Raw genomic sequence first — 15,656 nt, 5'->3', positions numbered from 1 at the left:
CCCAGCACGTCCACACATATTCCAAACAGAAATGCTGAAGAAGACCTTCCATCTGAAGATCCAGATGGAAGGGTGTATGCCTTACCACCAAGCCCTACTAGAGTTGATGCAGGAATACCTAATGATGTTGAAGGCCCAAACTCAGACCCATATGACCCATATCTGCAAGATGCCCAAGATCCAAATGAAGGGAACACTGAAGACCCGTTTCTCTACCTACAAGACCCGGATACAGATTTCAGAGCTGTCAATTTAGCTTCTGACTCATCCTTCTCAGATGGTGATGGGACCCTTCCAGAAGACTATTTCAAACCGTCTCTTTATTAGGACACTGTTGTTCCCACTATGTATAATTATGAGTGTGCTAGAATAAAGTGACCTCAGTCACATGCTTAGAAAACGCCAAAAAAGATAAGGCTTATCCTTATCCTCCAGTTGGCATTGTATGATAGGTTTGTTTAGATTTTGGAAGAAATTACTTCTGTCTAGAGATCTCTATATAAGGAGGTGCTCACCCCAGTTGTAATCAGATCTCAAGAAACATTGTAATATATCCACTTTTCCTATCTCTCAAAATGTTCTGAATTCTCTTTCTCTCTTTGAAAGCTTAACTAGTGTTATTTCCTTCTTCCTCAATCCAGTGCCATAAAAGTATGCTCTGAACTTGCCTCTCTAAGAGGATCCTGCTCATCAGAAAATGACATGGATCAGATCCACGGAAATTTCTCATAATGGAAAAAGAATTTATTGTTTTAATGCTAAGTTTTGCTCGGACCCTTTTGATTTCACTCATTTTATGGTTACAAATAGTGATTGGAATAAGCAAACAATGTATTATTTCATATTAACAATGACTTTAACCATTATGCAAGTAATCATAATTACTTTTAATTAAATGGTGACATATCTCACTTGCTCTCTGTAGTAACTACTTCTTTCATATAAATAATAAGCTATGAATTAAATAAGATAATCTATAGGAGAGTTTTCTTTTTATATATTATTAACATGGAATTTTTTTCTTTTGATTAAAAATTGATCTCATTAATAAATTTATAAATTATATCAACAAAAACGTATTATTTTGAATATCTACGTATCCTTTGATTATTACAATTAACTTTTATATATATATATATATATATATATATATATATATATATATATATATATATATATATTTGATACAAATAGAACCAATAAAATTTTGGTGTCCTACTATAAATCTATAATAAGGAGTTTAACTACTCTAATTTATAATTAATATAATGGATGTGCTTATTAAAATTAATTTAAAGAGTTAGTTTATTTATTTATTTAAATAAATATTAAAATTTAAATTTTATTTTAATATTAATTTAGGATAAAATCTTTAATAAAGTTTAGATTTATGATGGACTAATCATTTTTTACCTATCCATCCGAAAAATACAGTAAAAAGAATGAGTGTATACACTGTAATAATTATGAAATAAATAAATTTAAATTTGGTCTTTACAAAATCAATTTTGTAATCCAAATTAAAACAATTTAAAATATTGGATGTTTAATTAGTATCATCGTTACACATTAAAAATTTTTGGTTTCATTTTTCGAAATAATATTAAAAAAATAATATTATAATAATTAATTTTAATTAATATTATAATAAATTTTTATTAAATAAATTCAGTATGAAGTTATCATTAAAGATGAGTTTTTGTTAAATTTTAAATTTTATTTGTTTTTTAATTGAATTTTAGATATTATTTTCTTTGTATTTATTATTAATTGTAATACTTGCATGAAAAATTATAACTTATCTATTCTATCAAAACTTTTCACAGGTAATATTCTTGTACTCTTGAACTTTAAGATTCTTATCACTTTTTTTTAATATCATTAATAAAATAATATTTGAATTGAGAATAATATTATTGATAAAATATTTGAATTGGGAATATAAGCATTTAACAGTTTTATACTTGCATTGATAGTATTTTGAAAACGTTAAAATGTTCTCTTTGATAATACCTTGTATCTGATAATACATATGGTCTTCATTTTTTTTTTGAGTTAGCTATAGGCCTAGGAATACAATTTAAAGATGATGATTATAGTTTTCTCTGGATGAAAATGGAAACCCAGAATTATGAAAATGGTTTAAAGAGTTCTTTAATCCTGTATACAATCTCTTTATTAAAATTGTAGAAGTCAAAACCATCTTTTAAGATTTGGGGTTTGAAGTGTGAACTGACTCATCAGTGTAGCGGAAAGCTATACAATATCATATTCACTTTTGATTTGATTATTATTGTATGTATTGATACAGCTACACCATCAATAATATTTATACCACCAATTCATTCTTCTCTCGTTCCTTCGTGGTTCTTCAAAAGATAAGAAATAAGTCATATATGCATGGTGGAAGAAGCTTAGGTTAATTGGAGCCATATAGCAAGGTCAGCCTTCTGAGTGATGTTGAATTTCTCTTAATTTAATTAGCTTGGTACGTTATAGATTATAATCAATCTTGTTTCTTTCTCAGAGGGAATCATTATCATCAACGAAAGGGAGATTTTGGTTACACTGGCAAAGGTGGCGGGTTCGGACGAGTTTAGAAAGTTGAAGGCGGTGGAGGATGAAGAGGGTGGAGGCTCATCATCATCACAAGGTTGTTCATCAATAGTATCAGAGCTGGAACAACTAGTATCAGGAACGCACGCCAACCCACAAGAACAGTGGTGGGGCCATGAACAACAACAATCTTCTATGATGCATCAACAGCATCATCACGATGATGATGTTTCTGCCTCTGTTCTTTGGGGTGGCCATAAAAGAGGGCGTCAGGAAGAAACTAATATTCAGACTGCTGGTACATCTTCTCATAATCAATTGTTACAACATGTCACTACTCTTCATGCATCACAACCAAGTGCAGGAACAACTTCAAGCGAAAGTGGTACATCCTACGAAGAGACAGGAGAGAGAAAGAGGAAATACAGAGGAGTGAGGCAGAGACCATGGGGAAAATGGGCCGCAGAGATTCGAGACCCTCACAAAGCAGCAAGAGTTTGGCTTGGAACCTTTGACACTGCGGAAGCTGCCGCAAGAGCTTATGATGAAGCCGCATTGAGGTTTAGAGGAAACAGAGCCAAACTCAACTTCCCTGAAAATGTCAAAGCAGTCCCAGTACCACCACAACAAACAACTGTCCTTCAGGCATCTCCCGTACCAGTTTTTCGGCCGGTGATGCAGGGGCCACGGCCTCCTCTTCAGGTCTCTCCTGAGCAGATGATGAATGACTACTTGCAATATTCTGAGTTATTGAAGAGCTCTGGTGACCACTTTCATGGACAGTGGCTTTACCGTTCACAAATGAATTTGGCAGATCAAACTTCGTTATTATTATCAACGTCTTCGGGTTCGTCTTCGCTTTCATTTTCGTCTTCATTGCCGGCTGAGTTTTCACCGTCTACGAGTCAATCCTCCTCTGCTTCATTTCCTCTGCTGTTTTCTTCAGTTCAACAGCAACCAGGACATCAACCAGGATTTTTCCGTCCACCGAGATATTATTCTGACAATATCAGAGGAGCAAGCGGCGGATTGAGTTTTCCACCACCTTCAACGTGGTCAGATACCCATGGCTATCCTCCTCCGAATTGACGTGGAATTTTTTTTTTTTTAATTATAGTGAAGACTCTAGTTGTAAGTAATTAAGAACTATTGCATAAACCTTTTAACTTATAAAATTATTTTATAGTTTTTAAACATTAATTTCATATAAATATAATTATATATTTTTATTTTTAATTTTATATATAGTTTATAGAAAAAAATTGTTATATTTCTTTTTTTAATACTGCTTTTATTTTTAAAAATTAATTTTTTTAGTATCAGTAAAATAGAAAAATTAGTTTCCTCCTTGTATACTTAGAGCCCATTGTATTTTGACGTAGTTTTGAATAGTATTTAATTTTCTTTTTGGTGTTATTACTATGATCAAAGGGATTAGAGTGAAAAAAAAAAAGTATATCCTAAATCAAAATTTTAACATTTTTACTAACCGTAGATAATTAAAGTAGACTTAGAAAAGTAAAGCTTTAATTATATTTATATCTTACATACTTAGCATAAATATTAACAATTTTGTTAATAAATGATTTAATATTTAATTTTTACATAAACCTATTAATAAGGTAAAATTGTTACCTTTTCTAAGTCCACTTTAGTTATCTCCACCAAAAATTCTTGAGTTGGATTTCTGTTAATATAGATGGAATCAAACAATCAATAAATTATGCGGCACTAAATTCTGAATGCTGATAATCTATGGAGGTATCTTTAATTGTTCATTCCCTAATTGATGTAACATAAAACGACAAGTATAATAGTGTTCCAGTAAATTAATTCATTCAAATAGATCTCAATTGCTTTCTATACCTCTTATTAGCAGTGCCAAGAAAATATTAATTTAAAGTACAATGGAATTACGTGAGATTAATGTTCACGTTTGTCGTTGATAATGAATCTAAGTATAAAATCCTGTATGTCATTTTCAGTCTATCTCTATTTAACAATAAAGTAAGACACTTGCAATTCATCGTATATATATTGACTTCGTAGCATTAGCTTTTTTATTTATAAATTTAAATCTAAAATGTATTTTAAGACATTTATAAAATTAGAGTAAAATATATATAATAACAACATAATTTTCATTGAAAACTATAGACATGTTTGGATATGTGATGGTGTCATTTACTATATATATATATATATATATATGTGTGTGTGTGGAGGGGATACTTTGTTATAGATAAGTGTACTCATTGATGTACTCACTAATATACTAGTATTTAAGACATTTATAAAATTAGAGTAAAATATATATAATAACAACATAATTTTCATTGAAAACTATAGACATGTTTGGATATGTGATGGTGTCATTTACTATATATATATATATATATATATATATATATATATATATATATATGTGTGTGTGGAGGGGATACTTTGTTATAGATAAGTGTACTCATTGATGTACTCACTAATGTACTTACTAGTAGAGATATAAATATATCTGTGTAATATATATAAAGTAATTTTTTTTTATTTATAAGACTAAGACAGTATAACAATTGAAATATTCTTTTTACTCTATTTCTCTCTCCAACTTTACATTCTCTCTCTAACTCTACTTTTCTTTAACACAAAGTCTTGAACCGTTTTTACATTTGTACTATTTAAAGATCTTTTGAATTAATCTTCGCATTTCTAATGACTTAAGAAACTGTATGTTTCGTTATTATTATTCCACACAAAAGAAATGTTATACATATATATATATATATGGACTCATTGATGAATTAAAAGGGTAAGCATGAATATACATGATTATGATGTGCATATCAATCGGTTGATGCAATATTCAATGATGTTATAACTAAAAATTGAGAGAGTTCTACTTAGATCGTAAACCCTGTAATCTATAGAATGTAGCATGCTTTTCAAGTTTTTGTTACTATCAGTCTTATGATTTACATTATACAATAATAGTGATTAATTAATATTTAATTTTTTAAACAATATTTAATTATATAAAATCGATGTGCTGTAATATTTTTTGTCTAATATATGTGTAATATAATATCAATCATACAAAAAAATACAATATATGCCAGCTTTAAGTAAATATATATAGGGATCACAATAAATTTCTTCGTTCCATTACTATTGATAAATAAAAATTAACTTTTTATAAAATAAAGAATAAATTATTTTTTATAACATGTCTTATTATGATTATATGAAATATTAAAATAAGTTGGTCTATTATGATTAATTTTAACTTTTAATTTAATCTAAATTTTGGATTCAATTGCTAAAAAAATAATTCATGTCATAAGCTTAATATTACAGTTTGAATGTCTATATTTAAGCAAATTAGGTTTTCTTTGTAGTAAGACAAGTTTCTGCTTTTTAATTTTTCCAATATTTGATCACTTTAGAACATTGAAGGGTACTATTAAAAAAATAAGGAAGAAACGAAAGTGAATATAACAATGAGTTATAGAATTGAACAGCTAAAGAATAACATGATATAATACATAAACAACATAGAAGAGTACTAATAATTTTTTTTAATGGGCCAACTGCTATTTTGGAGCCGATAAATTTTTATTGGGCCATAGTGCCGATTGGTTTCTAAACAAGCCTTCCTTAAATTTGTCACTATCTGTGCAAAAAAAAATTGTTTTTGTCACTATTAATGATTTTCTATTAATAAGATAATTGAAATTGATTTTCAAAAAATGTCTATTTTGATATTTTTTGAATTTTTTAGCTAAAAAAATCCTAATAATAATAATAATAATAATAATAATAATAATAATAATAAGTTTACAACAAACAGACATATACTAAAATGAATTACTTAAATAACAATGTGAAACAGTATAAACAAATTTTAAAATCAACATCAACAATAATATTTTATATTAACTTAATGATTATATTGTTAAAACAATTCAATCATGCTATATTTTTGGTGAATGATTCAATCATGCTATATATACATTAAAATCAGACACTGATATAAAATATATATTAAAATATAAATATATATTAAAAATAAATTAAATTTATATATTTATACATAAATATATTAATAATTAATTTTAATGTACAAATAATCTTTTATATATATATATATATATACCATTATTTGATGAGCCAGTAGAATTCAACTAAATTTAGTATGTAAAAACACGATTGCATAGTCCTCCTCTAGGAGAGCCTACTTATTGCTTTTGGTGTGATGGGAATCACATAATTAATCGAAGGAAAATTGAAAAATTGGTATTAATTCATATTCAGATACTTGTAAAAGTTAACATTAGACATTAGTAATCAAAGAATGAAATGTTACCATTTACAAAATCGCCGATATATTAACTTTTTTATTATATTTTTTTATTAAACTGTCTCAAAAATAAATTTAATAAGATATATCAAGAAGAACGTACATAAAATTTATAATTTTATATCATTATTAGTCAATATTTTTTAATTAGATTATAATGAGAAAATTATTACCTATATATATATATATTAACTGAAAAAACAATAAAAAAGAATGATGTATATTTCTTTTGAATAATTTAAATAACTGAATATAAAAAGTATAACCTATAAATTAATAGGATGAATAATGTGTGAGAGCCGAAGATAGTACCACAATGAAAATAGATCCTTTCAATTTTTTTCATAATTATTTGATAAAGTATAATCTTTCATCATTTAATATTTTTTCTCACATATTTTTTTTAGAACTATTCAAAAAATGCATAGTAAAAGATTATACTTTATAAATCAATTATAAAAATGAAGATAATCCATTTCTCACAAGAACAATATTTATTGTTATTAGCTTTAATTTTTGAAAAAAATTTAAAAAATACTAAAATAAAACCTTTTCTTCCGTGGAAATAGAACTTTTTAAAAATAAATTCTAATTGTCTTATTGATAAAACACTGTTTTTTTTTTTTGGTCAGGGATAAAATACTGTTTAGATGGCATAAAAATCCAAACTGGAATGGCAGCATGGCCCAATAATATGGCCTCCAAAACAGCAGTTGGCCCATTAACAAAAAAATATTAAACCAAACCTTTTATTAAGCACATTTAATTACCTATATAGTGCAAACTTGACCAAGAAAAAGAAGATATCATGTGTGTGAGTGTGGTGTGTGTGAATGTGTAACTTAAAACTGGAGATTGTTGTCCAATTCATAAAAAAAAAAAAAAAAAAACATGCTAGCATGAGACAAAGTTCTGCTGGTGGCAGCCTTCACATAGCATCAAGTCATCAACCGAAGCTGCTATAAAGTTACTCCCATCACGCGTTACATAAGAAAATGTAACCTCTAGAATCTATAGGCGTGAATGTTTTTTACCATCACCATAAATGCTTTTCAAAATAATAGATGAAGTTTTCTAGTAGAAACGAAAAATTTTTTTGAAAAAAATAAAGAAAGCAAGCAAGAGAAAATTATCAAGAGAGAATTTTAAAATTTTTTAAATGTTTTTTGTGTCTTTTGATTTTTTTTTGGAGATTTTTTTTTTGTTAGAATTCATTAATTGATGTATGATTTGAGAAAAGAGGAAAAATTGTAAAATTAAACTTCTAGTAACTTTTATAATTTGCAAAAAAGGTTATATCATAGTTAACTAGTTAGGTTAATAAAATTTAAATTAATTAAAAATTAAAATTAATTATGATAAGTTAAATTTATTTTATTCAATAATAATAAGACATATCATAAGAAATAATTTATTTTTTATTTTAAAGAGGGTTAAATAGATTTACTAAAAAAAATTATATTTTATTTTTATTATTGTAAGATGTTTATATTTATCAATAATTCTCAAAAGAAGGCAGATCTTCATAAGTATAATCTAGGTTTAATGAGTAAATAGTTAAATTTTTTTTTTGAAAAATTATTTATTCTCTAAATTGGTCTCTAAAATATTTTTAATTAAATTTATCTTTTAAAAATTTTAAATTAATTAGGTTGCTTAAAATTTAATTATTTTATTAGTTTCTATAATTTCATCAAATTTATAATTAAGTTTTTATTCTTTAAAACTTTTTAATGAAATTCTTATATCATTTTTTATTTTGTAATTAAGTTATTTTCGTATTAAAAATAATGTTTGTTAATAGAATATTTTTTGTAAATTAAAAATACCAATAATTAAAAAACTAATTAATACTTTTGGACGTTTGCAAAAGTGAGAGGAAGGAAGACTAGTGCGCGACTAAATCCCTTAGGCAGCGTTTGTTTTGAGATACTGGGATAGAGACTGAAAGACTGAGACACTGAGACTCAGTATCATGTTTGTTGGTTTAGAGACTAGTACTAAAATTTTTGTCTCTGTCCCCAAAATTTTAGTATTTTAGTACCTCCAAAAAATAGAGACACATGGAACTGAAATTTTTAGAGATGAAGACTAAAACTTTAATAACATTTTATACCTAAAATACTCTCATTTCAATTAATTAATTTCAATTTTACCCTTTGTGCAAATTAAATTAGAGCTTCATTCTTGTTTCAATTTCTGTCTCCCACTTTGCACCAAACAGAATACTAAAATTTATTTCAGTCTCTATCTCTTAGTCTATGTCTCTTAGTCTTAGTCTTTCAGTCTCTGTCTTTGCACCAAACGCTACCTTAGATTACCATTGGATTTTTGGCAAGGTTTTAAAAATCGGACCGATCATTAAACCGCTCTAATTACTGGTTTATTAGTTTATTGGTCTAATCGGTCTAACTGTGGTTTAACTGAAAAAACTGTTTATAATAAAATAATAGATAAATAATAAATAAACATTCTAAAATATAAATATAGTTTAATATAAATCTTAAAATATATTCTAAATTTAAAATATTACATAAAATGTCATCATCCAAAGCCAACTATATGATCTTATCAAAATACAAATACTTTAATAAATAAATATAGACAAACAACTCTACCACAATCAACAAAAGGTAAAAAGGAAGAGAGAACAGAGAGACAAACAACATATATCACACATTCATGTATACAATAATTGACAAGTAGAGACACGAACTACATAAACAAATTGGAAGCTTGCTGAAAATAGCATTATCAAAACTGCAGTGTCGAGTTTGCAATCTCCCAATCTAAAAACATGAGAAAGTACCTATGAAAGTTCTCAATTATAATTGTTACCAAATAGAAACCAAAATAAAAATGGGTCAAAAAATGCAACTTACCCATTTTTAATCCTAAGCTTCCCTGTATATCCTATCATGATCACCAACCTAAAAAATATCAACTGATACGGTACCTGTATCCTCGGTCGCCCGGAATACTCGGCACACAAATATCCGAGGCTGACGTCACGTTAAACAAGCTCGGAACAAAAGCAGATAAGCTCGGCCTCACCCATTCAAATATAAGACACGTGCATCATAAAGCTCGGTCCCGTATCAGCCGTCCGAAAATCTCGGCACGTGATCAGGACCGAAACAGCATCACTCAACTGAAAATAGGAAACGTGCTCAACTAGTTTATAGCACCAAAACAGAATATCTCAACTAACCTATAAACTAGGACTTATCCACTAACGGGCAGAAGACAACTTCTATAAAACCTAGCTAATATGCTTGGCTAGGTCTGAGGTTCCATCACTCTCAGTCTCTTACTCTATACTCTAAACTCATTTTATTCATTTACTCTGAATCACTACTGACTTGAGCGTCGGAGTATCTTGTGCAGGTATTCCCGCCGCGGTGTTTGATTCCGGCCGACGTAAAGCTCTTCCCCCTTATCGGCGACTTGATCGGAAGGGCTTAAGCTCGGCCGCCCTAGTGTTCGAACGAACCACTTGGCGCCCACCGTGGGGCCCGGAGTACATCTAACCCCACTGTTTCCTTTGTTTAGTCTTTTACCTTATTTTGCAGGATCCCCGATCCTCGGACATGGCTGACAAGGAAAATCCACAACTTTCACAGGATGACCTCCTGGCTCAGATCGTTGAGCTTCAGGCGGAGGTACGAAGGATAGCCGAGTTCTCAACACAAAATAATGGAGAGAACTCCAAAGGCTCAGCTCAAAGTACGGCGGACCCTTTAAACATCGTCCCGCCAAAGGAAAAGCTCACCCTCGACAACCCCTTCTCCGAGGAGATCACAAATTACCAGATGCTAAAAAACTTTACGCTGCCCACCGCGCTGGAGCCGTACAAGGGGTTCGGCGACCCCCGAGCCCACGTGAAGAAGTTCCAATCGATGATGTTCTTCAACGGCCCGAACAATGAGCCCGTCCTCTGTCGAGCATTTCCCGTTTACCTAGATGGTGCAGCGTTACTCTGGTTTTCTAAACTTTCTGCAGGTTCGATCTCCTCCTTTGAAGACCTCGCCAGATCATTTATTGATTACTTCGCTGCATCAAGAATATATGTACATGGCTCGGACTTTCTCGGCACCATCAAACAAGGTCAGCACGAGAGTCTGAAAGACTACATGACCAGATTCGCGGATGCCACTATGGAGATCCAAGACTTGGACCCGGCCGTCCACCTGCATGCTCTCAAGGCCGGCCTCAGACCAGGAAAATTTCGGGAAACCATTGCCATAACAAAACCAAAGACGCTAGAGGAATTCCGAGAAAGGGCGGCTGGGCAAATGGAGATCGAAGAACTCCGAGAAGCCCAGAAATCAGACAAACAGCCACATCGGAGAGATGAGGAAAGGACTTTCAGATCGCCAGGTAACAGGGACACAAAGAAACCTCCTAAGCCCGCGTCAAAGTACAACACATACACCAGATTTAACACTAGAAGAGAGAACATCATCAGAGAGATCCTCAACGCCAGAATCATAAAACCACCAGCCCGAGCAGGGAACTACCAGGATCAACGATTCGTGGACAAGACAAAACATTGTGCCTTCCACCGAAAGTTCGGTCATACCACAGATGACTGCATCGTTGCGAAGGACCTCCTGGAAAGACTAGCACGCCAAGGTCTCCTGGACAAATACATTGAGACCCGGAAGGGCAGAGGAGGAAACTCGGACAAGGCAGAGCATAAGCAAGCAACGGCTGACGACAAAAAAGAGAGGACGACTCCTGATCCGCCAAGAGGAGTCATCAACCACATATCAGGAGGATTCGCAGGCGGAGGAGAAACAAGCTCGGCCAGGAAGCGGAGCTATAGAGCAATGCTGGCAATCGAAGGAACCATACAACCAAAGAAGGGCAAAGAACCAGACGTCACAATATCCTTCAACCAAACAGACTTCAAATCGGCAAGCCCTAACCTCGACGACCCCGTGGTAATTTCCATCCAGGTCGGAGAGCTGTTGGTAAGAAAAACATTGTTAGATCCAGGTAGTAGTGCTGACGTTTTATTTTACTCTACTTTTACAAAAATGAAATTATCAGAGAAATTGATACAACCCTCCTCTGGAGAGCTAATTGGGTTCTCCGGAGAGAGAGTCCCCATCATGGGGCATATATGGCTAAAGACCACAATGGGAGAGATCCCTATGTCAAAATCAATTGATATTCAATATCTAATAGTAAACTGTTACAGCCCTTATAATATTATACTTGGGAGACCCGCACTGAACATATTCAGGGCAGTGGTGTCCACATTACACCTGTGTGTCAAGTTTCCAGTGCAGGAAAACAAGATCGCTACGGTGTACGCCGACCATCAAGAAGCTCGGCAGTGTTACAACGCTGGTCTAAAACCAGTCCAAACAGAACAGGAAGCTCGGCCCCAGGTTCAAGCAATCCACACGACGGCCAACTCAGCAACACTAGCCGATCTAGACCCAAGGGAAGACCTCGGCAAAAGACCTCAGCCAATGGACGATCTTCAACAAATAACACTAACAGCAGACGACAAACAATGTACATATGTGGGAGAGGCATTAGAAGGAGCAGACCGAGCAAGACTCATTCACATACTGCGTCAGAACGCCGACCTTTTTGCATGGACACCAGATGACATGCCCGGAATCAACCCAGAAGTCATCTGCCACAAGCTAGCAATCGACAAAACAATCCTACCAGTTGCACAAAAGAAAAGGAACCTCGGAGAAGAGAAAAAACAAGCAGCACTCGAAGAAACCCAGAAGCTCCTCAATGCAGGTTTCATCAGAGAGATTCGCTTCACCATATGGTTGTCCAACGTCGTAATGGTAAGGAAGAGCTCAGGTAAATGGCGCATGTGCGTCGACTTTACAAATTTAAATAAAGCTTGCCCTAAAGATGCATATCCACTGCCTTGCATTGAGAAATTAGTTGATAACGCCTCTGGTTATAAAGCTTTGAGTTTTATGGATGCATACTCTGGCTATAACCAGATTCTAATGCACCCAGAAGACCAAAGCAAAACAGCTTTTATAACAGAACACGGGAATTTTTGTTACAAGGTAATGCCCTTTGGCCTAAAGAATGCAGGTGCGACATATCAAAGGCTAATGGACAAAGTGTTCCAACAACAGATAGGCCGCAATATGGAGGTATACGTAGATGACATGGTAGCAAAAACACCTATGCAGAGGTCACACTGTGACGACCTAGTAGAAATCTTCAGACAACTCCGAGCATATAACATGAGACTTAATCCAGACAAATGTGCGTTCGGAGTATAAGGGGGGAAGTTCCTGGGATTCATGTTAACATCTCGAGGCATCGAGGCCAACCCAGAAAAGTGCAGGGCCGTGCTGAACATGGCAAGCCCAAAAACGGTAAAGGAAGTCCAGCAACTTGCAGGACGAATAGCTACCCTGTCACGTTTCCTACCTGCAGTGGCAAACCGATCTTATCACTTTTTCCAGACATTCTCTAAAGGCAGGAAGTTCAACTGGACAGACGAATGCGAAAATGCTTTTACCGAACTTAAACAACACTTAACATCACCACCAATCCTCCAAAGACCAGAGACAGGTAACCCACTGTATTTATACCTATCAGTATCTAACCATGCTATAAGCTCGGTTTTAGTAACAGAAACAGGAAGAAAGCAAAACCCAGTATACTTCATCAGTAGGGTGCTACAACCAACAGAAACAAGGTACCCGAAGATAGAACAACTGGCGCTAGCACTAATCACCACAGCAAGAAGACTGCGGCACTATTTTCAAAGCCACACAATCATAGTACGAACGAACCAACCGCTAAGGCAGATATTAACCAGACCCGAGCTCGCCGGCAGATTGATAAAATGGTCGGTTGAGCTCTCCGAGTTCGACATCCAGTACGAACCAAGGAAAACACTGAAGTCACAGGTGCTGGCCGACTTTATATCGGAGATGACTAATGACACACATAATACAGAGGTCAGGTGGAGCATGCATGTAGACGGAGCATCAAACAAAGAAGGCAGTGGGGCAGGGATACTACTAAAAGAAGGAGACAAAGTGGTGGCCGAACAGTCACTACAGTTCCGCTTCAACGCAAGCAACAATCAGGCAGAATATGAAGCCCTACTCGCTGGGCTAAAGCTCGCCCTACAACTACAAGTACCCCGAATAACAGCCTACTGCGACTCTTCCTTGGTGTACATCAAATAAAGGGCGAATTTCAGGTAAAAGATCCTGTTAGAGAAATATTGGCTCATAACAAAGGATCTAATTTCAAAATTTAAAGAGTTTAATATTATCCATGTAAACCGAGAACAAAATACCAGGGCCGATGTGTTATCTAAGTTAGCCACAACACGGCAAGCCGAAAACACATCGGCACTGTCCCAGCTAACACTTGACAAACCCAGTTTTGAGCAAGAAACAATTTTGAGTATTACACAGGTCCCAGATTGGCGAACACCTTTTATCGATTACATTAATACAAGCACCATTCCAAATGATGAGCCGAACTTGCCGCTCTTCCGAAGAAGAGAAAGCTTCTATACACTGCTCGGAAACACCCTATACAGGCGAGGACACTCACAACCATTGCTCAAGTGCATCAGCAACGAGGAAGCCGAGGAGGTTATGGCCGAAACGCATGAAGGAGTCTGCGGCAACCATATCGGCGGCCGAGCATTAGCAGCAAAGATATTGCGAACAGGATACTATTGGCCGACGATAAAACGGGACTGCATCACAAAAGTCAAAGCATGCGATAATTGTCAAAAGCATGCCACCCTTTCAGAGACCCCAGCCGAGGAGCTCCATACCATAGAGGTAAGCTGGCCTTTCGATAGGTGGGGATTGGATATCCTCGGACCCTTTCCGAAAGCGCCAGGCCAGGTAAAGTTCCTCCTAGTGTCAATCGATTATTTCTCTAAGTGGATAGAAGCACAACCACTAGCACACATAACATCAGAAAAAGTACAATCTTTCCTATGGAAAAATATCATATGCAGATTCGGTATCCCAAGAGAAATAATCTCAGATAACGGAAGACAATTTACAGACCATAAGCTCGCCACCTTTCTGACAAATTTTAACATCAAACATCATTTCGGCTCAGTAGAGCACCCGCAGACTAATGGACAAGTTGAATCAGCTAACAGAATTATCTTGCAGGGATTAAAGAAAAAGCTCGGCGAAGCTAAAGGAGAATGGGCTGACCTCATTCCAGAAGTCCTATGGAGTTACAACACCAGCATTCAATCCGCCACAGGGGAAACTCCCTTCAAATTGGTATATGGCGCAGAAGCGCTCATCCCAGTAGAGGTCAGCGTCCCCACGTTAAGGACCGAGCTCTACAATCAACCAAACAATCAACAAGCTCGGTTAGCCGAATTGGACCTCGTAGATGAAGACAGAGACATCTCCGCCATAAAGCAGCGAGCCAGAAAACGATACCTAGAGCAAAAACACCACAAAAGAGTAGTTCACAGGTCTTTCAACAATGGAGACCTTGTACTCAGACGAACAGAAGATGCACGTAAACCACCAGCACATGGCAAATTAGCGGCGAAGTGGGAAGGTCCTTTCCGAGTTCTCCAAAATCTCGGAAAGGGGGCTTACAAACTAGAAACCCTTAGAAGAGAACAACTCCCAGGAACATGGAATGTCTCCTCTTTAAGAGAATATCAGTCATGACATAGCCTGTATAATAGCGAATGATGGTACTCTTTTTTCCCCCCGAAGGTTTTTTCCCAAAACGCAAGGGT

The 15,656-nt window shown here is 34.2% G+C and overlaps 2 protein-coding genes across 2 annotated transcripts; both read left to right on the top strand.

Moving 5' to 3' along the window:
• Positions 1-1,968: 1,968 nt before the first annotated feature.
• Positions 1,969-3,750, top strand: LOC107616660 (ethylene-responsive transcription factor ERF112). The gene is made up of 2 exons (XM_016318615.3): positions 1,969-2,441; positions 2,528-3,750. The coding sequence occupies exon 2, from the start codon at positions 2,752-2,754 to the stop codon at positions 3,643-3,645; it is 894 nt and encodes a 297-aa protein (XP_016174101.1). The 5' UTR covers positions 1,969-2,441; positions 2,528-2,751; the 3' UTR covers positions 3,646-3,750.
• A 6,750-nt stretch (positions 3,751-10,500) lies between these two features.
• Positions 10,501-13,185, top strand: LOC107616300 (uncharacterized). Its single transcript, XM_088499377.1, has one exon. It carries the CDS (start codon positions 10,501-10,503, stop codon positions 13,183-13,185), a length of 2,685 nt encoding a protein of 894 aa, XP_088355503.1.
• The last annotated feature ends 2,471 nt before the right edge of the window (positions 13,186-15,656 follow it).

The sequence above is a fragment of the Arachis ipaensis genome, chromosome B9 (assembly GCF_059453495.1).
Source record: "Arachis ipaensis isolate K30076 ecotype BB chromosome B9, ASM5945349v1, whole genome shotgun sequence".
Classification (NCBI taxonomy): domain Eukaryota; kingdom Viridiplantae; phylum Streptophyta; class Magnoliopsida; order Fabales; family Fabaceae; genus Arachis; species Arachis ipaensis.
The sequence above is the reverse complement of the archived record's forward strand: the minus strand, read 5'-3'. Positions and strand labels throughout refer to the sequence as shown.

Coding starts and splice junctions, on each gene's coding strand:
- LOC107616300 (XM_088499377.1), top strand. CDS start 10,501: ATGGCTGACAAGGAAAATCCACAACTTTCACAGGATGACCTCCTGGCT.
- LOC107616660 (XM_016318615.3), top strand. CDS start 2,752: ATGATGCATCAACAGCATCATCACGATGATGATGTTTCTGCCTCTGTT.